The sequence below is a fragment of the Pelophylax lessonae genome (genome assembly GCF_965119305.1).
Source record: "Pelophylax lessonae genome assembly, chromosome: 1".
Classification (NCBI taxonomy): Eukaryota; Metazoa; Chordata; class Amphibia; order Anura; family Ranidae; genus Pelophylax; species Pelophylax lessonae.
In genome coordinates this window covers 593,901,706-593,925,721 of record NC_138768.1, presented here as the reverse complement: position 1 = coordinate 593,925,721, position 24,016 = coordinate 593,901,706, and the positions used below count along the sequence as shown (strand labels likewise).

The 24,016-nt window shown below is 44.7% G+C and overlaps 1 protein-coding gene across 2 annotated transcripts in view; it reads right to left on the bottom strand.

Annotated features, from left to right (window-relative positions):
- Window positions 1-24,016, bottom strand: part of RAP1GDS1 (Rap1 GTPase-GDP dissociation stimulator 1) — a 226,473-nt gene that overhangs the window by 55,097 nt on the left and 147,360 nt on the right. For both annotated transcript variants that reach the window (XM_082244132.1, XM_082244133.1), the window contains 2 exons: window positions 20,730-20,858; window positions 17,508-17,633 (listed from right to left, as the gene is read on the bottom strand). In XM_082244132.1, the coding sequence (XP_082100258.1) occupies window positions 17,508-17,633; window positions 20,730-20,858 (255 nt within the window). The remainder of the gene's footprint in view (window positions 1-17,507; window positions 17,634-20,729; window positions 20,859-24,016) is intronic.

The following is a 24,016-nucleotide window of genomic DNA, read 5'->3' as shown; positions in this document are numbered from 1 at the left end:
GGTTTCTCTGCATTATTTTGGCGGATACTGCATCAGCCCCCTCAGCCTTTCCTTCTACCCGTGTTTTTTATTGCACTGAGGTGTTATTTAACTGAGCTTATTCAGCGTTATGGGTTTTTTCTTGCTACCATCAGGGGTCACCCCGGACTGCCTTTTGTTTAGATGTACCTAGTGTCCTACTCGTGCAAATGGCTATACCCAGTAAGTGATTATCTAAACCAGAACTGTCCTTCAATGAAAGCAGAGAAAATGATATACAGCGAGTACAAAAAAATCCTATTAGGCTACAACTGTTTGTACATAGATGTGAAACTCTCTACATGTGTGACCACCTTAATGCATAGTTTTCACATATAACAGATCAAGAAATGTTAATATTATGTTGATTACCGATATGCATTTCAATTCTACACCCACTTGCTGCCTTAAATAAACATCAACCTTCCAGAGGCAGTCACTTGTCAGGATGATTTTTTTGTGTAACAGATGTTGCTTTAAGTGCATATTAAACAGCAAAGCTTTTCCAACACGAACAGCTGACGAGCACACAATTCTACTTTCTGATGCCAACTGTGCCTCAGGAATTTCACATTTTTATCCCCCCTGCCCCCCCACCCTACCAAATAAACAAGTATTATTTACCCTAGATTACATTTTCAGAGACATTCCAAAGTAAAGTTTGCCTTTAATAATGCAGAAATGGGTCAATGCTTTGTATTAAAGCTTTCTTTGTGAACCACATTTTGGTAACAGTCCTGGAAGAAGAAGAAAAAAATGGGATTTTGATGGGTGCTGTGTCCGTCAATGAACATCAGAGAAATGGATTTTACAGTAAGTCAAAAATCCAATTTTCTCTTTCGTTCATTGACGGACACAGCTCCTGTCATTCTTGACCATTGGAACGTCCCAAAATAGTGTTAAACATGAGGGGTGAGAAAAAGCAAATAATTCCCAAGGCTTAACCAGGCGACAGGGGCTCAACCAAAACAACTGGAACTCACCTGAAAAAAACAATACATCCTCAAAGAGGATCAGGTCCTCCTAACAGCAGCCTGCAAAGCCTTGCGGTCAAAGGAAGCATCAGCAGATGGCAACACATCCACTTTATAAAACGTTGAAAAAGTGTGCACCGACAACCAGGTGGCCGCCATGCAAACCTGCGTCACTGACGCCTGATGACGGAAGGCCCAGGAGGCACTAAGCGCCCTAATAGAGTGCGTGTTGACAGGGAAAGGAGGAACTTGACCCCTGATGGAATACGCTTGAACCACCGTCTGTCTGATCCATCTGGAAATGGTCGTAGAGGAAGCGGACAGCCATGCGTGAGGTCCATCCGTGAGCACAAATAGAGAGTCTGACTTCCTGAAAGACTCTGTAGCTGCCAGGTACACCCTTATTGCCCGGACCAAATGCAAGGAATGCAAGGCAATTTCCTTTGGATGTTTAGGCCTGGGACACAGAGAAGGCAACACAAGGTATTCATTCAAATGAAAGTCAGAGATTACCTTAGGAAGGAATGACGGACAGAGGCGAAGCACCATCTTATCCTTGTGAACCATCAAATAAGGTGAGCGACAGGATAACGCCGCCAGTTCCAACACCCTGCTTGCAGAAGTGACAGCCACCAAAAATGCCACCTTCTGGGACAGCGTAAGCAGGGGAACCTCCTGAATATTTTCAAAGGGAGGCTTCTATAGAGCTGAAAGCACCAAATTAAGATCCCAAGGCGGCAATGGAGCCCGCACTGGAGAAACCACCCTGAAGAAAGGTACGTACAAGGGAGTGTGTGGCCGAAGGTCTTTGGAAAAAAGACCGCCAAGGCTGAGACCTGGCCCTTGATTGTACTGAAGGCCAAATTCTGTTCAGCCCCCTGTTGAAGGAAGGTTAAGATACGAGCCACAGAGAAGGAGCGAGGATGAACCCCAAGAGACTTACACCACGCAATGTACGTCTTCCACATACGATGGTAGATCTTCCTAGAAGTAGATTCCCTAGCTTTTAACAACATAGGAATCACTAATTCCGACAAACCTCTATCCTTTAGCACCTGACATTCAACAGCCAAGCCGACAAAACCAGCGACTGTAAAGCAGGATGGAAGATCGGTCCTTGGGACAGCAGATCCTCCCCGAGAGGAAGCTTCCAAGGAACGTCGGAAACCAGCTGCACTAGATCGGCGTACCAGGCCCAGCGAGGCCAGTCTGGTGCCACTAAGATGACCGGAATCCCTTCTGCCTCAATCCTGCGTAGGAGTCTGGGCAGAGGCTTGAGAGGGGGGGGAAGGCGTAGATTTAACAAATACTGACCCCCACGGAGCCACCAGCTGTGGCATCTGCCAGAGGATCCCTTGACCGAGCCACAAACCTCTGCACCTTTCTGTTGAGCCGAGACGCCAACAGATCCACAATTTCGGCTACCTCCAGAACCACCAGGGCACTTCTTGTGCACCCTTGGTGATTGACATAAGCCATTGCTGTGGCATTATCCGATTGAATGCACACTAGACATTCCTGAAGACGATCCGTCCAATGATCCAGACACAGTCTGATCACTTGGATTTCCAGGACATTGATCGTCCAGATCCCCTGAGCAGAATGCTTGCCAAGGAAGTCTCCCTAGCCAGACAGGCTGGCATCAGTGGTGACCACTGTCCTATACAAGAGGAGGAAGGATTTTCCCAGCCGAAGCGCCAGAGAGCGAAGCCACCATATCAGGGACTCCTTTGTTCCCCGACTCAGCCGGATCGGATTGTCCAGAGACTGCGGAGTCTTGTTCCATTTGGTCAGAATCTCCCTTTGCAGTGACTTCGTATGGAACTGTGCAAACAGAATTGCCTCAAAAGGTAGATACCTTCAGGCTCAGCACCAACATGCAAGTCCGGAGGGATGACCATTGGACAGTAGGAGGCAAACCGCAGCTTGCAATTTCTGGAGTTTGTCCAGAGGGAGGGCTATGGCCAAGTCAAGAGTCAGGCCCAAATAGTCCAGCTTCGTCAATAGGACCAGGGTAGACTTCTGAAAATTCAGAATCCCGCTGAACTCCAGCAGAGTTTGTATTGTGACCAGAGGGAGACTCAGCTCGCAGGAGGAGATCATCCAAGTAGCCCAGTACCACGATCCCCTGTTGGCGTAGCAAGGCTAGCACCAGAGCCAACACTTTTGTGAAGACCCGAGAAGCGGAGGCGAGACCAAAGGGTAACGCCACAAACTGATAATGCTCCCCTCCCACAGCAAAGCGGAGAAAATGCTGGTGACTAGCACATATTGGAATGTGAAGATAGGTCCTTGATATCTATAGAGGCTAGGAAATCCCCCTGATACAGGGATGCCACCACCGTTCGAATGGACTCCATTCTGAACTTCTGTAACCGCATAAAGCAGTTTAGGGCCTTGAGGTCAAGGATTGGACGCACTTTGTCTTCCTACCTGGGGACTGTGAACAGGTTTGAGTAAAAACCCTGAAAACGTTCCGAAGTCGGAATCGGGATAATCACACCTTGAAGGAACAGGTTTGCACCGCCTCATACAGACCCTGTAACTGGTCTGGGGACAGGAGCAGGTTGGAAGGAAAAAACCTTGCTGGGGGACAAGAGCGAAACTCGATCTTGTAGCCGTACCAAATGACTTTGTAGAACTACTTATTTTCCCACCAGGGAAGTCCACAGGTCCAGAAACCAGTGAAGACGTCTCCCCACCCCCGATACGGGTGGGGGTACACCTTCATGCAGAAGGAGCCTTGCCCACGGGTTTAGAGAAGCATGCTCTCGGATCTGCCAGAGGAGGCCCTGAAAGGATTGGAGCTTTTGTCAGTCGACCCTGAGGGACTAAAACATTTCATGAGTTGAGGTCCACGTCTACGACGAGGTTCCTTGCTCTTCGTAGCCTGAGGAAGAAAGGTACTCTTCCCCCCCTGTGAGACCTTTAACCATGTCATCCAGGGTTGCTCCAAACAGATGATTTCCTTGAGGAGGTCCACTTCTTAAGTAGGGACTCCTCATATGGGTAACGCCTAGAAAATCGCTTAGGTACCCCACGGGGACGCTTTTGTCATCCCCACTCTTTAGCGAAAATCCTGTCAAAATAGGGGGGGGGGGGGGGGGGAAGGAAACACCTTTGCCACTCTGGATGGCCTGGGAGTGCCAAAGGGTAGTGCCTCCGTCGCAGCTTCAGCTGAGTCCTCCATCTTCAGGGTCTCACGCACAGATACAATCAGTGCATCTACTGGTGCCTTTAGGTGTGCAGACATGGAGGAATCATCCTCCCTTTCAGAGGATTCCAAGCGCATGGTCGCAGACCCAGCAGGGTGACCCACGTCCGCAGCAGCCAAATCAGATTCAGGATCTGATGAGACAGATGAGGCAGGGGAAGGCGGGGGGCGCTTTTTGCTAGCCCATCGACTGAAAGCCACCTTCACCCAGGACATAAGGAACTCCAGGACCGCCGTCAGTACATGGATGGATGGTTGGGACCCGGAGGGCCCCGAAGCCTCATAGAGGGGATCAGGTGGGGAAATGTGCTCCAAAGACTCCATGAGTCACCAGGAGGACCCAACAAAAAGTGTAAAACACTACTAAGGGACAACCCCCACCGCGCTGGCAGCACCACTTGATCGCCAGGCACAAAGCACCAAGCAACCCTCAGCAGAGAGGGAGAGGACCCCACCAGACTCACCACTCACAGAAAAAGGCACCTGCAGCCACCAGGAGAATCTGCACTACACTTGCAGTGATAAGGAAGTAAAATGATCCAGGGAATGAGGGGTTCCCACTGCCGAAATCATTTTACACAGGGCTCCACTGTCTTGGCCGCCATTATTTTCAATGGAAAACCACAACAAAATGGCTGCCGAACTACACAAACATGGCCGCCGTGTATAGAAACACACAGGCTACAACAAAATGGCAGCCCCGTGCGGCACCGCGAGGCTTACAGGGACCAAGGAGGGAGACCAGACCTCAAGGACAGATCAAGGCAGGACAGGGGGCCCTGGCAGGAGCCACCATCAGGTACATCGTGGAGTGGGCAGGATGGGGGACTTGGAAAAACAGGGGTGCCTGCAGGAAGGAGGGAAACCCGGGGGCCCGACCGTCCCAAGGAGGGGAACCCAGGGGCCTGACCGTCCCAAGGAGGGGAACCCAGGGGCCCGACCATCCCAAGGAGGGGAACCCGGGGGGTCCGACCCTTCTAAGGAGGGGAACCCCAGGGTGTTCGACCCTTCCAAGTAGGGGAACCCCGGGGGGTCCAACCCACCCAAGGTGGGAGACCTGGGGGGTCCGACCCACCCAAGCAGGGACCCACATCTACACCAAAACAGTAAAGGGGAAGAGGGGGGACAGCTTCTCACCATACCAGGAACAAGGCGGTCACCACACCAGACAGAACCCTTCTCCACAGAAATGGGGGGAGCGGGCTGTCGGCCAGGAGGAACACTGCGACTCGGGCCTAGACACGGTCGTATGCGACCTCGTGAGGTGTTTAACTCACAGGCCAGCCCCCGCCCAGTTGGGCTATGTTGCGGCCAACCTAGTGCGGTGCTGAGGTCTGCGTGCACTCATTGGCCAGACTGGGGTGACCACTGGATCTAGATTATCCAGCCTGTTGCCCTATTCCGGCAGTTGATTGTAGATCTCACAGGAAAAAATCCAGGAGGAAAACCTTTTCTAACCAAAGATCCCAGCAAATAAATAGGTCCTTAGTCCTTACTAGGCAGAAAAAAAAACTGAGTGGCTGTAGCAGAGAGAGGGGGTATACCCCCTAGGACTGCCCATGGGTGTAGCCAGAATTATTTTCTGCCTAGTGTTCTACTCCTGTAGGGGGCAGTATAACCCAATGGTTATGTATACCAGGAGCCGTGCCCGCCAATGAATGAAAGAAATCTGTATTTTAACTTACGTTTAAATTCCATATGTTGGCGTGGAGTAAAAGCGAGGGACTGTTCAAAAGAAGCCACCATCAAGTCCAGAATCATCATGCAAAAGGAATGGTTGACTCCCGGATCATAAGTCCAGGCACTTAAGCAGAGGGTCTAGAGTTTGTCCTGTGGAAGTAAAACCTTGAGCAGGGCTACGTCCGGGATCAGGCCTTGACAATTACACTATGAGATGGGTTCTATCACTGACTTCTGAAGATTTAGAATCAATCTTAACTTCCATAGGGTCTGCACAGAGTCCAAAAGACATTGCCTAATACAGCCTGTGCTGGCTGTTCTCTCAGAAGGGACCTTCAGCTATCCTGCTATTCTGTGCCTTGAAAGTGAAGAAGAGCAAACCGGGACTAGCACCTTGGTGAAAACTAGAGGTGCAGTGGATAGATCAAAAGGAAGGACAAAGAATTGTAATGTTGAGCATCCACAGCAAAACAAAGGATGTAGTAATGTGCCAGAAAAAAAAATTAAGACATGCATGTAGGTATCTTTGATGTCCATGGAAGCCAGAAAACTTCCCAGATGGAGAGCAATGACTGACCTAGTAAATTCCAACATCATTTTTGTACCTGGGGGAAGATGTTGAGAATCAGGATGGGAAAGGCCCCTTTTTTCTTTGGGGAGAGAAAACAGGTTTGAGATTTAAAAATCCTTGCAACCTTTCCTGTTTGAACTGATGACTATAACCCCTCGAGATTAAAGCTGCTCCAGAGAAATGTGGAGGTCTGCCTGGCTTTGTGGTAACATTGGACAACATGAAGTGGGTGGAGGCAAAGTTTCAATTTCGAGTTTCTGTCCCCTGGAAACAACATTCTGGACCCAAATATCTTAAATTTCCTGAGCCAAAGGGTTCTCTGTAGGTGTACCTAAAAGAGACGTGTTCTGGATATTAGGTGGATAATATCCGCCAAACCATCTAAGCAGAGGAGAAGTGCTGCAAGCATGAGATCCATTTGCTGAAGGACAGTGGAATCCCTGAACATAGCATCAGGATCCAGAGACATATCCCTGGTTCAGACCCTTAAAATGTGTGGCAGCAAATATGTAGCCTTAATGGCAGGCTATAATGCAGTGCCAGCGAAAGAGATTAAGGCCTTGAAAAGAGTGTCTAGCTTTTTATCCGCAGGGTCTTTAAACATCAAGAAGTCTTCTACAGGGATTGCCCATTTTTTTAAGGAACCCTTCCTCAACAGGATATTTGTGGGCTAAATGCTCACTACAAAACAGGTTGCAACAGTAAGTGTACAGGTTTTCACAGGCCGGGAACCCAGGCTTCTAACCTTAGTTTTGGTTGGCACAGGTTGTCCCAGGTCAAGGCACGTATATACGGTGTCAAAAAGGCCCAGATTAGTATCCCTAAATTTTGAAATTATATCAGAAGACTGAGGCTTCTCATCCAACAAGTCACATTAATACTCATAGATAAGACACATTCTTCTTCCCTGAGGAGTGCTGCCACTCAAGACAGGGGACAGTGGTCCAAGCTATCATTTTAATGTCTCTCAGATTGTACACTGCAATTAGTGATTATCAAAAGGGCTACTCACAAAGCACCGAAGAAGCATGAAAGGTTATGTATGTGACCCAGTCGCTGTAAGGCAGCAGCAGGGAGGGGATACCCTGAAATTTGCTTGGAGCCGGCTGAATCGCAGGCAGAGATGCACAAAGGAAGTGTGTGCATATAACATGTACTGCGGCACTTGCGGAGGGCAGGTTTTCTGCCCTAGTGTCCTGCACTCCTTGAAAAGTGTTGTGGCGCTGAAATTAGTATGATGAAAATGTATGGTGCTAAAAGGTGTTGTAGCTGTTGAGATGCAGAGTGTCTGCAACACAAAGTGGAATTCCTGCCCAACCATAACTATTCTTAAAAATGTCCCCTTTCTTCTTCTGCTACCTATCCTGTCTACATTATGTTAAAAAAAAAGAGAGAGAAGATGTGCATACTTCTCTTTTTTCAGCCAACATGACCCCTTGTGTCAGTGAGCAGCCAGCTGTAAGGGAGAGGAATGACTGGGAATTCTGAGAGTGGTGACATCAACTATAAGCTCCTATAGCTCAGTGCTCCCTCCTCTCCCCTGCAACTAGCAACTCACTGACACACGGAGCTACGGGATCATGTGACCGCATGGGAGCGGGCTGTAAATAAGTACACAGTTTCAAAATGAAATCAAAATTCACAGTTTTGCATCACGGGAAAAGGAAGAAGTTAATTAGGGTAAACTACAGGGGTTAAAGCAGGGCTCGAAAAATCCCAGGTGCTAAGACGCCATGGCAACAGGAAATTGCGTCCTGGCACCTGGGCTGCCTCCTGAATGCTTCCATGCACCCAGCACACCCACCCCCAATGCAGGCCTGGCACCAGCATTGTGGGTGCTGCTGGAAAGGGCCTGGGTCTGCTCTCCTCCCCTTCTTGTTGCTGACCCAGAAGTGAAGTAGATGACGTCATTTCCGGGTACCCATTGACAGTTTCCCTGGCCATCAAGGTCGGGAAAAATGTAATGCAGTGTCATGTGCATTACAAATCGGTGGAGCGCAGGAGAGACATGCAGGGTCTTTTTTTTTTTTTTTTTAATTGTAAAAAATTTCAATTACACCCAAGCAAAGTAATACAAACGTAAACGCACACGTCGGGGCACGTATGCTTGAAAACATGGATTGTGATACATGATAAATATCGCTGCACACGCCAGAATGAGAATACAGCTAGCACCAGACCTCCTTTGAAACGCTAAACTGATGACCTATAGGAGGCTTATGAAGCATCACCCATGGAAAATGAAGGGTACTGAAGTTTACCACTATTACATGGGCGCATGGGAACAAACAAACAGAGTCATTTATTACGTTTTGTGCCCCCTAAAATTAACTTTAATGTGTTTTTTACTGAAATTTTGTGTTTCCTAGACCTTTGCGGTAATAATGTGTGACATAAAAAATTGAAACTACCACGATTTTGTTCTCTAGGGTGTCTGCTTTCAGAAAATATATGTTTAGGGGGTTTTTATGTACTCTTCAGACCTAAAATGATTTTCTAAACGTGTGCAAAAAGCATAAAAACAGCTCTAGCAGCGAAAGGGTTAAAGGATAAATTCACCTTCTGCAACATGTTACATGTTCTACTCGTTAGCTTCGTTGGTTAAAAAAAACTGGCATTGGGTTAGTAATAAATAACTTTTAATAACTGTATTAAATTGTATTGTAATTGTACTGTTCACCCTTATGTTGTAAAGCGCCGCGTAAACTGTCCACGCTATATAAATCCTGAATAATAATAGTAGCACCACTTTGTAAAGTTTGGTACTGTTATAAACTAGCTGAATCTGCCGCATTTTTTTCTCTACCTTTTCAACTTTTTTTTTTTTTTTTAAAGTCAAATAACTTTTTATTTAGACAAATTCCAGGGTACAAACATACACAAGGGTGTAAATGCGACACAGAATATGTGGCATAATCAATGAAGACCATATATAAAAAAGGAGATCAAAGCTGTGCAATGGAAAGAATGTATACAGTACCCAAAAACATAGTACAAACCAATAAATTAGAACAGGGTGTAAGGTGACAGACCCACCTATATGTTTCTGTGGTGAAAGGACAGGACAGGGAAAGAAAAAGGAAGGAGGGTATAAAAAGCATTAGAGGCACTTTAAAGATACCACGAACACTGCTACCAATGTTTCCATCACAATGATGTTGTAAAAAATCTGGGCCTACACATAAAGCTACCAAAGCCAGTGACAGGACTCTGGATCTGGCACAGGACCTTTTAAAGGGCCATACAGTCAGAAAAGTGGCAAAACTGCTTCACTGAATTTCACTGACTAGACCAGAAAGTCAATTTTTGTTAGCAGCACTTGTAAGAGCTGCTGCATTTACACAGCAACTCTTGGCTCTACATGTTGACAGCCTAGATTTGCAAAGAAAATGCAGAATTGGGGACGGCAGAAAAACAGGGCATGCTATGCATGCCCACTGTACTTCCATTAGGTTTTTTTTGGGCCTGCTAAATATGCTCAATATCCACAACTAGTTGAGCATGGCTTTATATACAATACATGTAACTCTAATCTCCCCCTAACCTGCCTTTTGCACCACAAGTAAATGATGTGTGGCAGTCACATTATATTTTTGTTTTCTTTTCTATGTGGCCCTTTGCTCTCCTTTGCAATTTATTAGCATCCTTAAAGTGGAGTTCCACCCTAAAATGATACTTACCTCCATCTTCTCGCTCCGGGTCACCTGAAAAACAAATGGATAATCGCATTTTTTTTTTTTTTTTTTACTTACCTCGTAGAGAAGAAAATATACTTACCTTACTTCCTTCTTCCTCCCCCTCGGCGGCCACGGCCCGTCATCACTTCCTGGCTTTGCAATGATTCCTGGGAGCTGAACGTCATCGCTCCCAGGAATCATTGCGCCTGCACCGGCTCCGACGTCAGTTCCGGGGTGCGCGCGTCATTCCCTTCTAAACAGCTTCTGGGCATGCCCAGAAGCTGTGGAGGGATGACGCACGCGCACCGGAAGTGACGGTGGGGCCGGGGCAGTGCATCGTGAGACCGAAGAAGACCGAAGAGGACGCAGAAGAGGATCGCGCTGGCTTCAAGCTGCCCACACCTGAGATGGCAGCGCTGGACAATACTTTTTCAAGGTATTTATCCTAAAAGGTAAGTGCAACCCGGGACAGATCAGAGGCTAGCCATTGTGGAATGTACTAGCCCTGACTGTCCCGCGGGTATTTTTATTAAAAAAAGTATTCCCAGGGTGGAACTCCGCTTTAATTGGTAGTAAACCCTTTTTTGCCATTTTTACTTACAAGTAAGCTTATAATAAAGCTTTCCTGTAGGTAAAATTAATATCTTCTAAAAGTGCGCTATCTAGGAGATATTCCAGTGAGCAGTAGTCGGTGACGTCACCAGCGCATGCGCTCTGAAGCAACAGCATACTGGTGCCGTCCCTTCAGAGCTCCGGGCCATGCCCAGGGCATGAGCGGGAGTGACGTAATCTCAGGTCTGGCCAATCAGACACTTGGAGCTTGCGAACCCTGTCTTAGATGAAACCCCTGTCTAACCCCTAAAGTGTAAAATAATGCGCTAGTATACAGTGCATACTAGCACATTATGGCTTAAACCTGCAGGGGGGACCCTTTTTTTTTTATTAAGTTAACCCCATTATATCTATATTCTAATTCAATATGTATATGAAACAGTGGGACGGTGGTGAAGGTAGGTGATTGTGGTGATAGCACCAATACAATTTTCAACAACCAGAATACATTGGCAAGTCCCCATCAAACTAACTTACACAATTTTAACTGGTCCTACACAGACATGAAAGCTCTGCAAGCATAGAGTGTGACTAGCAGAATCAAAACTGATGAAGGATTTAGTGAGTCTTTGCTTGCTTGGTTGCAAATTGCATTTCTTTTATTGTGTTAACAGCCTCTGTCAGAAACTGTCACAGCAGGAGAGATGTCAGCAGGACGCAGTACTTTGCTTCCTACAGAAAGGTCAGTTTGGCTTTTCAGACAAGTCACATCTCAGCAGCAGCTAACACGCTGTTTATTACATGTTACAAGCAATTAAACAGCACTGAATAGGTAGGGCGCAGTAAGCAAAATGGAAAAGCAAAACATTTCAGTGTAAGTGCTGCAACCAAAACAAACCAACATAAATAAATAAATATGTGGACTTCAGAATTATTTAGATCCAAAGTGGCTGCAGAAAAAAAATGGGATTTTTGACTTACCGTAAAATCCATTTCTTAACCATTGGGTTATACTGCCCCTTACAGGAGTAGGACACTAGGTAGAAAAAAGGCCTGGCTACGCCTATGGGCTGTCCCAGGGGGTATACTCCCTCTCTCTGCTATAGCCACTCAGTTTTTTTACAAGCATTGTCAGAAGAATTACAACTCCACAGAGGGGTGGGTGATGTGTCCATCAATGAACATCAGACAAACGGATTTTACGGTAAGTCAAAAATCTCATTTTCTCTTTTGTTTATTGACGGACATGGCTCCTGATCTTCTTAACCACTGGGACGTCCCAAAGCAGTGTTAAACATGAGGGGTGGGAACAGCGAAAAAGAAACTCCCAAGGCTAACTATAGCCAACCAGGTAAACAGGAGCTCAACCAAAACAAATGGAGCTCACCTGAAAAAAACAATTATACTCTCAAAGAAGGCCAGGTCCTCTAACAGCAGCCTGCAATACTGCGTGACTTTAACGGACAATTGCGCGGTCGTGCGACGCTGTACCTAAACAAATTTCACGTCCTTTTTTTCCCACAAACAGAGCTTTCTTTTGGTGGTATTTGATCACCTGTGCGATTTTTTGATCACGCGCTATAAACAAAAAAAAGAGCGTAATTTTTGCAAAAACAACAATATTTTTCACTTTTTTTTATATGAAATTCCCCCCCAAAAAATGTAAAAATCAAAATTTTTTAAAATTTTCGGCCAATTTGTTTTACGCTACCTATGTTTGGTAAAAAAAAAAATCGCAAAAAGCGTATTTTGATTGGTTTGCGCAAAAGTTATCGCGTTTACTAACAAAGGGAAAGATTTTTGTCATTTTTGGTGTTTTTTTTTTTAAACGAGTAATGGCGGCGATCTGCGATTTTTTTGCGGTACTGCGACATTGCGGCGGACAGATCGGACCCTTGACTGACATTTTTGACACTTTTGGGGGTACCAGTGACATTACTGCAGTAATCAGTGCTATATATATGCACTGTTACTGCAAAAATGACACTGGCAGGGAAGGGGTTAACAGTATTGGACAGGGAGGGGTTAAGTGTGTCCTAGGGGCGTGATTCTAACTGTGCAGGGACAGGTCTACTAGTGTAAAAACAAAGATCAACAGTTCTACATAGTAGAACTGTCTGATCTTCACTTTTACACAGGGAGAACTGACAGGCGGCCTGTTTACATAAGCCGCTCTGTCTTTCTCCCGCTGTACCGGCGATCGTAGTGTGACCGGCGGACATCGGGTCTGCCAGTCACACTCCCGCACTCCTCCGTGAACGAGCCGAGGCGGGCGCGCGCCTCAGCGGGCGCGCGCCCGCCCGCTATTGGCTCTAGAAGGAGTGACAGGCGAGCGACGTAGACCTACGTCACTCTGCCTGGCCGGGGCCGACTGCCGCAGTAAATATACTGTGCGCAGTCGGCAACCGGTTAAGGCCAAAGGAAGCATCCGCAGATGCCAACGAATCCACTTTATAGAACTTTGTGAAAGTGTGCAGCGATGACCAGGTGGCCGCTTTGCAAACCTGCGTCACTGACGCTTGGATGATGAAAGGCCCAGGAGGCACTGAGCGTCAAGTAGAATGCGTCTTGATAGGGAAAGAAGGAACCTGACCCTTGATTGAATAGATCTGAACCACCGTCTGATCCATCTGGAAATGGTCACAGAGGAAGCGGACAACCCTTTCAGAGGCCCATCCGTGAGCACAAACAGCGAGTCTGACTTCCTAAAAGACTCTGTAGCTGCCAGGTACACCCTAATTGCACAGACCACATCCAAGGAATGCAAGGCAATTTCCTTCAGATGTTTTGACCTGGGACACAGGGAAGGCAATACAATGTCTTCATTCAAATGAAAATCAGAGACAACCTTTGGAAGGAACGACGGACAGGGCCGAAGAACCACTTTATCTTTGTGAACCACCAAGTAGGGTGAACGACAGGATAACACCGCCAATTCGGACACCCTGCGCACAGAGGTGATAGCCACCAAAAAGGCCACCTTCTGGGACCGCATAAGCAGGGGAATCGCCTGAATATTCTCAAAAGGAGGCTTCTGGAAGACAGAGAGCACCAAATTGAGGTGGCAACAGGGACCGCACTGGAGGGGTCACGTGCCTAAGAAAAGTACATACCAGGGAGTATGTGGCCAAGGGCCATTGAAAGAAGACCGCTAAGGCTGACACTTGACCCACCTGATTCACGCTCTGCACAGCACAAGTGCTTTCTCTTTTTCTTCTCCTCCTGGGTTTGGTATTATTTCCAAGCCTTACTATGCATGGTACTCATTATTTATATTATACCTCATGATACTTATACTCTTGACATATGAACATACTTGCTTCATTACATATATCTTTAGGAACTGTATTAGATTACTAGCAGTGGCTGTGGTTTTCCTCCCTGGAGATGACACCCATCCTATATCTCTGCTTTTCTACCCCACAAGCGCATGACACTACTCCCTCAGTTCCCGGGTTAGACGGTCTCAGAACACCCTCCTTCACAAGCCCCATGGGGCGACAGTTTAAACCAATTTGTAAGTAGACCATCTATTGTGACAGACATTGCCATGCCTTGGCGACGATACTAGTAGACACTTTGGCATATCTTTTGATATTTATTACTCCTTGATAGACAATTGATTGCTTCTGCTCCTGACGAATGTAGAAACACGAAACGGGTAGAGCATTACAGGACGCAATCTCCATGGAAAATTCTTCCTATACTATTTACATATGTCTGTCTCAACTATTTTCTCATTTTACTTTGGAATTCCAGCATTTAGACCATTGATATACTGTATACCTTCAATAAGTCTTGGTCAGACTGGAATTATTCAGGTATGTTATCTTGTATTTTTACATGTTTTAACATTGTCACCATCTGCTGTACCTAATAAAATTTATATTTATTTTTACTTTTTATGTTTTTGCTTTACAATCAGACTCAGTCTTATCCCTCACTTAAAGTCCCAACCCTCTCTATTTGTTTCCGATTATAGGGATGGAGGTACAATGGTTAGTTGTAACCTCATATAAAGTCCCAACCTTTCTCCATATATATATATATATATATATATATATATATATATATATATATATATATATATATACGATCTTGAGTAGAAGTCTTGGCCGAAGCTTGAGAGGAGGGAAGGCATAAATCAGATGATACTGACCCCACGGGGCCACCAGCACATCTGTGGAATCCGCCAGAGGACCCCGTAACCAAGCCATAAACCTCTGCACCTTTCTGTTGAGCCGAGACGCCAACAGAACCACCTCGGGGATGCCCCACCGGAGACACAACTGATAACACACCTACGGATGAAGGGACCACTCCCCTTGGTCCAACGCCTGCCAACTGAGGTAATCTGCCTGCCAGTTTTCCACCCCAGGAATGTGCACGACAGAGAGAACGAACCGCTCTGCCCACCTTAGAATGCCGGCTACCTCCAGAGCCACCAGGACACCCCCCCCCCCCCCTGGTGATTGACATAAGCAACGGCCGTGACATTGTCCGATTGAATGCACACTGGACATCCCTGAAGCTGATCCGTCCAATGTTCCAGGCACAGTCTGATCGCTCGGAGTGCCAAGACATTAATCTATTCCAGTGTTCAGATCCTGAGCGGAATTTTTGCAGAGGACACCTCCCCAGCCGGAGAGGCTGGCCTCCGTGGTGACCACTGTCCTATACAAGGGGAGGAAGGATTTTCCCAGCCGAAGCGCCAGAGAACGAAGCCACCATATCAGGGACTCTTTCGTTACCCGGGTCAGCCGGATCTGATTGTCCAGAGACTGCGGATTTTTGTCCTATTTGGCCAGAATCTCCCTTGCAGGGAGCTCGTATGGAACTGTCCAAACTGAACCTCCCCAAAAGGTAGACACCATCAGGCCCAGCACCCGCATGCAAGTCTGGAGGGATGACCATCTGCTGGACAGCAGGAGACGAATTGAAGCCGGCAGTTTCTGCCGTTTGTCCACAGGAAGGAGCACTCTGGCTTAGGCCGAGTCTAGAGTCAGACCCAGATAGTTCAGCTTTGTGGACGGAACCAGGGGTAAACTTCTGAAAATTCAGAATCCAGCCAAACTCCCTCAAAGTTTGTATGGTGATTGCAAGGCTTTCCACCAGAACAGTAGGAGACTCCGCTCGCAGAAGGAGGTAATCCAAGTAGCCCAGTACCGCGATCCCCCATTGGCGTAACAATGCTAGCACCGGGGCCAACCCTTTTGTGAAAACCAGAGGAGCGGAGGTGAGACCAAACAAAAGACTCCATGATTCACCAGGGGGACCCCCACAAAAAAGTGTATAACACCGCTAAGGGAAACTCCCACCACTCTGGCACCACCACCCGGTTGCCAGTCACAGAGCACCAATCGATCCTCAGCAGAAAGGGAGAGAAACCCACCAGACTCACCACCCTGCGCAAACCAGGCACTGCAGCCACCAGGAGAATCTGCACTGCATGAGCAGCGATCAGGATATGAAAGGATCCAGGAGTCAGTAACAGGGGATGAGAAAGGGCTCCCACTGCCGAAAACGCCGCCCTGAAGGCTCCACAGACATGGCCACTGCTCTTCTCTATGGCAAACCACCACAAAATGGCCCTCGTGCATTGAAGCACAAGTCTACAACAAAATGGCAGCACCACTAGGGTCCCAGAGGCCTCAAGGACAGGCCCAGGCAGGATGAGGAGCCCTGGCAGGAGCCCCCACCAGGTACAGCCTCCCCCACAGCGTCCTGCCCCACCACAGAAGGTGGACCACACCACCCACAAAGCCCCAGCATAAGTGGAGGGGGTAGAATGGGGGGACAGATGAGGGGGGGTGCCATGACGGGAAGGAGGGGAACCCAGGGGTCTGACCGACCCATGGAAGGCCCACGTCCACCCCAAAACCCTCCAGGGGAAAAGGGGTGACAGCTACTCACCATACCAGGAACCAAGCAGGCACCACTACAGGAAGAGCCAGTCGCCATCTAAATGGGGGGCTGTCGGCCAGGAGGAATGCGACCTCACGAGGAGTTTAACTCGCAGGCCAGCCCCCGTCCGGTGGGGCTATGTCGAGGCTGACATAGCGCAGAGCTGGGGTCTGCGCACGCTTGGGCAGACTGTGGTTACCACTGGATCTAGATTATTCAGCCCGTCGCCCAGTCCAGCAGTTGATTGTAGATCTCACAGGAAAAAAAACAGGGGAAAAAAAACAGGAGAAAAAAAATCTATCTAAAAAGAAAAAGAAATTGCCAGGACCAGAGATCCCAGCAAGGAACTAGGTCCTTAATCCAGACTAGGCAGAAAAAAACCTGAGTACCTATAGCAGAGAGAGGGAGTTTACCCCTGGAAATGCCCATAGGTGTAGCCAGACTTTTTTTTCTACCTAGTGTCCTACTCCTGTAGGGGGCAGTTAACCCAATGGTTAAGAAGAAAGTATACATTCAAAACGATTAAGGAAGGAGAATATCTTAATGCAGCCCAGTAGTAGAACTGGCATTACCAGTAACTCTACTTTTGAATTTTCAGTTTGTCTCATAGTAGAAAGGATCTCTGACGCCTAAAGGAGAAGACAGCAAAGTGCTGCAGCATGGTTCACAGAAGAACTATAGTTTTTCTCTAAGCAGCTCCAGGTTCAGATCTCAGCAGACTCAGAGCACCCACACTGTGTTTATAATTTAATCTTGTGACACACATATGTATCTACAGAACTTTGCGGAGTCACTGGCATGATATGTGACAGCTGTTACTGGGGTGGTCCAAAATAACAAAAGCACTTTGCTGTTTTTCTGGCCACTTAATGTATATGTTGTAATTAAATATTATATAAGCAAATAATTTTTCTTACCATTTTCTGCAAGAGGAGCCAAAACTTCAAAAATCATCTCTTTCTTTTCATGCTCGGTCTGCTTTTTAAAAAGTTTTACAAGTTCTTCTGCAACATTTGTTGAAGCAAACTGTTCTTTACTGGACTCTAATAGTATGCAACACAAACACAAAAGTAAACATCAGTCTCTGAATATACATTACTTTTAAAAGCAGGCTTTTGGGAGTTCATTTCATAATTCTCTTCTATAAATAGAATGTAAACTTTTGCCTTTGGACAACTAAAGCTGAAAGTGGAAATGTGATGTAAACATTCTAAAACAACCATTAGAAGAACTATGAAAGCAAGGAGAATCACTTTAACATACAATAAAGGTCAAGTCACAGATATATAAATTATGAAAATATTGACTAATATGAAATGAAAGGGCAAATTATGAAATTGACTGCTAATATTAAATAAGGAAAACAAAATACATCCACACATTTAACCACTTTAAGACCAGCCTATTTTTGACACTTGGTGTTTACAAGCTAAAATCAGTTTTTTTGCTAGAAAACTACTTAGAACCCCCAAACATTATATATTTTTTTAAGCAGAGACCCTAGAGAATAAAATGGAGATCGTTGCAATGTTTTTTATCACACCGTATTTGCCCAGTGGTCTTCCAAACGCAGTTTTTTTGGAAATAATTCATTTTTTAAATTAAAAATAAGAAAACAGTAAAGTTAGCCCAATTTATTTCCATAATGTGAAAGATAATGTTACGCCGAGAAAATAGATACCCAACATGTCATGCTTAAAAGTTGCTCATGCTCGCGGAATGGCGGCAAACTTTGGTACTTAAAAATCCCCATAGGCGACATTTTAAAAATTTCTACAGGTTACCAGCGGACGCTCTGATGCTACTGACGCTCCTGGCCCCATCTCTCTGTTCAGTGCCCCCATGGGCATTCGTGCGTGCTTGCTTCCGAGCCCTGCTGCTGCATTCACTGACACAGACAGCGGAATTTCCCCCTCTCCCTCATCACTGGCTTTGACTGAAAGCACTGGGAGCCAGGGGAGCTCCCGGTGCCCCACCAAAAGCCAGTAATAACTGCAAGAGGGGAGAGAAGAGCTACACAGTAAAGTAAAAGGGGGGGGGGGGGCTGGCTGCTGATGCCTTAACATTTTCATTACCACTTACAGACCAAGCCTATTTCTGCCATTGTTGTTTTCAAGTTAAAATCAGTATTTTTTGCTAGAAAATTACTTAGAACCCGAAAACATTATATATATTTTACAAAGACTCTGAAGAAAAAAATGGCGGTCATTGCAATACTTTATGTCACATGGTATTTGCGCAGCGGTCTTTCAAGCGCAATTTTTGGAAAAAATCACTTCACTGAATTAAAAAAAAAAACTAAACCGTAAAGTTAGCCCAATTTTTTTTGTATATTGCAAATCTCCATAGGCGACGCTTTAAAATATTTTAACGGTTACCAGTTTAGAGTTACAGAGGAGGTAATTTGCTACTGATCTGTGGATCTCTGCAGCTCCTCCAGAGTTACCATGGGCCTCTCGGCTACTTCTCTGATTAATGCTCTCATTGCCCAGCCTGTCAGATTAGGTGGACGGCCATGTCTTGGTAGGTTTGCAGTTGTGCCATATTCTTTCCCTTTTCGGATGATGGAGTGAACAATGCTCTGTGAGCTGTTCAAAGCTTGGGATTTCTTTTTTTTTTTTTTAATAACCTAACCCTGCTTTAAAGTTCTCCATAGCTTTATTCCTGACCTGTTTGGTGTGTTCCTTGGCCTTCATGATGCGGTTTGTTCACGAAGGTTCTCTAACAAACCTCTGAGGGCTTCAAAGAATAGGTGTATTTATACTGAAATTAAATTACACGCAGGTGGTATGTGGCTTCTGAAGGCAATTGGTTCCACTAGATATTACTTAGGGGTATCAGAGAAAAAGGGGCTGAATACAAATGCATGCCAAACTTTTCAGATATTTGTAAAAAATGTTGAAAACCATTCATCATTTTCCTTTTACTTCACAATTATGTGCCACTTTGTGTTGGTCTATCACATAAAATCCCAATAAAATAAATTTACATTTTAGGTTGTAACATGACAAATTGTGGAAAATTTCAAGGGGTATGAAAACATTTTCAAGGCACTGTATTAGCTTTTTTTCTCAAAGTTAACTGCAAAAGGGGAAATACTTTTTAAATCGAACTCTGAGCTATTTAATATAATGGTTATGAAATTGTATTTAAAAAATGCAGCAATGCTCTCCTCTATCTCAGCATTGCCCTCACAGTTATTTTAAATCCACCACAAGCTTTCCTCAGTCATCCGTGTAAATGACACCCAGTGATTACATACACGGCAGTTAAGTGATCAGACGCAATGCTTGGGTCTGATCAGCCAATCACAAGGACTGAACACTGTCATGTAAGGAAGAGCACAGTTAACCCTGTGAAAGCTTTGAAATGGAGCTTATGTAAGATTTGACTTCTGATCAGAAAGGATGTACGTAGAAATGTGGCACTTAGCTAAGGTTAGTTAGGGTAATGAATGGGTTTTGAAGAGATTTTAGGCTTTTAATCAGAATATCAGATTTTTCATGGTCAGCTCATTTTTACCAAATGTAAATGAAGACGACCTACAGTATATTCAAATGTTGAATCAAGGCTGTGTTAACGGTCTTACTGAGCACTATAAATAACGAAAGAGCTGCAATACATTTACTGACGTGAAATCTGTTCCAGGCTCTTTTTAGCACTGATCACGTGAAGTCTAGGCATTTGGTCACATGATTTCTGCTGAAGTATAGACTCAGTTAATCCTTTCCTATAGTAGAGATACAGGAGTTCATTTACTAAAACTGGAGTGTACAAAATCTGATGCAGCTTTGCATAGAAACCAATCAGCTTCCAGTTTTTTTTTTGTCAAAGCTTAATTGAACAAGCTGAAGTTAGAAGCCGATTGGCTACCATGCATAGATGTGCCAGATTTTGCACTCTCCGATTTAGTAAATCAAACCCATTGTGACTGAATTATCAAATTTGTGGTCAGACATGCAGCCCGGGGGTCAAGTATTTCAGCCCTACTGCTATTGTTTATCCATTGCAGCAAGATTGCTAGCATAGCTTTAATTCATTATTCAGACTATCCTTTGAGAAAAAAAAAAAAAAATTATATATATATATATATATATATATATATGCGTTTAGAAAAAATCCCTTCTCAGCATACTTACCAAGTTCTGCTAAGTTGCCAAACGCAACAAGGCACATCTCTGTCAAAGCAGTGTTCTGAGAGTGAACGCCAAGCAGCTTCACCAGTGTGGGAATCACTCCCATATTTATGAGCTGAGCTTGCAGAGAATCTGGAAGCACAAAGAAGCCAACGTATAAATGCCAGAACTAGGATTTCAGCATCACAAAATGCAGTTATATCATACAAGAAGGTACAAAACCTTGTACTGCTAGAGAAGGAATCAAATATTTACTAAATATTATACATCCATTAAAAAAATAATATTTTTATAAAATAACAATGTAAATTTAAGTTGTGCGCACATCCATATTATAATTGAACAAAATGAAGTGTTTCCTAAACTTCAGTTGAGCAACAGTCTGATGAAATACATACTCTGATGCTGCTGGTGACCCAAATTATACCTAAACAAAAGCTTGAAAAGAGAGTGTGTCTGAACTCTTTGCGGACAATATTAGTATTGAGACTAATGGCTTGGTACATAAAAGTGCTCAGTGAAGCAGTGTGCCACATCAGTGAAAGGGCTGGTTGTAGCATCCATCTGAATTGATACTTCAGCCCTCAGGGTAGTCAAAGTTCATGTTCCCAGAAGACCTATACATTTTTATTAAATGCACCCAGCCTTTGAAGCTTCATTCAGTTTATAAAAAGGTGTCATTATAATCGGTACAGAAGCCTTTGAAATCGGAACAATTCTCCAACTTACAATAAGACTTGAAGTTAAACTTACAGGTGATGCTCTAGAAAGCATACAAGTTAAAAGGGGATCTCCACCCTGGGTCAAAGCTGAGATCAATAAAGCTCACCAGGAGCCGAAGAGATGCTTTGATAGTGTAGCATTTAATGTAAATCCGTACAGTGCTAAAAACATAAGCAAAAACATAATCTTACAGGCAAACCGCTTCCGACCCGGGACCAGATAGTGGCGAGGAGTTCTTTTCTGGAGTAGATACCAAGTGTGACCTGTTTGCCTGCACTTGGATAATTTACCTAAGGACACAGACATTAACGCTGCTGGAATGGCAGACATTCCATCTTGTGTTGATTCTATGGGGAGGTGATGGCTGACCACTGAACACTCTTATTGGAAGGATTGTTTCCTAACATGGGGAGGCTTCAGATCTTTCTACTTTTTCTTTGTATTGGATTTTTGCACAACATAAACTGATTTTTCATTTTCTGGACTGAACAGTTATGTGATCACTCATTTATGTGGATATATGGAGTGAGATTTGTTCAGATCCCGGTTTGTGAATTATACTGGCGCTACACAGAGTGAAATAGGTGATGGTGTACCTGTAAAATAATAACCAAACCGTAGTGTACAATATTAAATCAAAAGGAATATGATATTAATGTGCGCAAGGGTACCCTGATGAAGTCCGGTGCCGTGACGTAATGCGTAGGGCATCCCAGACCAGAAGTGATGCCAGAGACTGCAAAGCTGCTGTAGGTTTTGACAGAACAGTGTTTTTCATCGTTTTTAATGGAAGAGATACTATTGTTTTAATAAATTAACTGCTTTTACCTATTACACCATAGGAGATTACTTTGCTTTACCCCAATATATGGTTTATGCGTGGGAGATGGAGTTTTTAAGGGACCACAACCAAGGATCATTTTGAGATATCTGAGATACCTGGAATCAGGCTGGGATTGATATAACCTCGTCCCAAGCATTGTAATCAAAAAGCTTATTTGATTACCTTTTAAGGTGAGAGTTCTGGGAGCACAGAGGTATCAAAAGGAGGTGAAAGCACACCAAATACCTTTATATATATATATATATATATATCCTCACAAAAAGCACTCTATTTGGAAGCAAATTACTGTCACATCACCACTGAAATATGAACTGTTAGACACTTTATTATATTGATGCACATAATGCAAGTAATTGCACGTTATTATGCACTTTATATGAATATTATAATTGTATGCACTTATATATATATATATATATATATATATTATTTAGATGAATTTATACCACATGAGTTGATATCAATATTTGCTAACTCACTGACATGTTTTAGAGTTTGCGCAACACCATTATATATATCTCACAGAGTGATATATTTCAAGCATTTCCTTCTTTTATTCTTGAAGATTATGGCTTACAGCTAGTGAAAAACCCAAAATTTAGTATCTCTGAAAATTAGAATATTATGAAAAAGTTCAATATTGTAGACTTATGGTGTCACACTCTAATCAGCTAATTAACTCAAAACACCTGTGAAGGTTTCCTGAGCCGTTAAATGGTCTCTCAGTCTGGTTCAGTAGGTTACATAATCATGGGGAAGACTGCTGACTTGACAGTTGTCCAAAAGACAGTCATTGACACCCTCCACGAGGAGGGCAAGTCACAAAAATGGGATTTTTGTTCTTGCCTTAAAATCCATTCCTCTGAGTTCGACGGACACCGCTCCATGAATCATAACTACTAGGTTATTTTGCCTCCTCCAGGAGTAGGACTAGGCAGAACAAAAAACACCTGGCTACGCCCATGGGCTGTCCTCAACTTGGTATATAACCCCCCCCTCTCTGCTCTAGGTAATCAGTTAGGTAGCAAGCAGTATTAGAAAAATCAGAATTCTATAGGACGGGTGGGTCCTGTGTCCGTCGATGAACGTTAGTACAAAAATCTAATTTTCTCTTTCGTTCGACAGACAGCGCTCCAAAAATCATAACTACTGGGACATCCAAACGAAAATGAGGGGTGGGAAAAATAACCTAAGGCTAAACACAAGTTAACCAGGATCCAGGAGCCTTAACCGGGTCACCGGAGCCCTGTCTGAAAAATGTAAAGTTTAAAGAAAAAAAAACCCTCAAGAGGGAACAGCCCCTCTTAAACAGCAGCCTGCAAAACTTTGCAGCCAAAAGAAGCATCTGCAGATGCCAAAGCATCTATCCTATAGAATTTTGTAAAGGTATTGATAATATTGATGGCTCATGCCTCATACCACTTTATCCTATGGACCACCAAATAGGGACGGTGAAAGGAAAATGCCGCCAATTCCGATAACCTGCGGGCGAGGTAATAGCCACCACGAATCTCAACTTCTGGGATAACGTAGACAAGGGAATCTCCAGAATATTCTCAAATGAAGATTTCTGGAGAACAAAAAGTACAAAATTTAAATCCCATGGCAGCAAAAGAGACCATACAGGTGAAGCCACATGTCAACCCCCCTGAATGAAGGTACGAACTAAAGAGTGTGTCGCTAGGGGTCGCTGAAAGAAGATTTTTAAGGCAGACATCTGGCC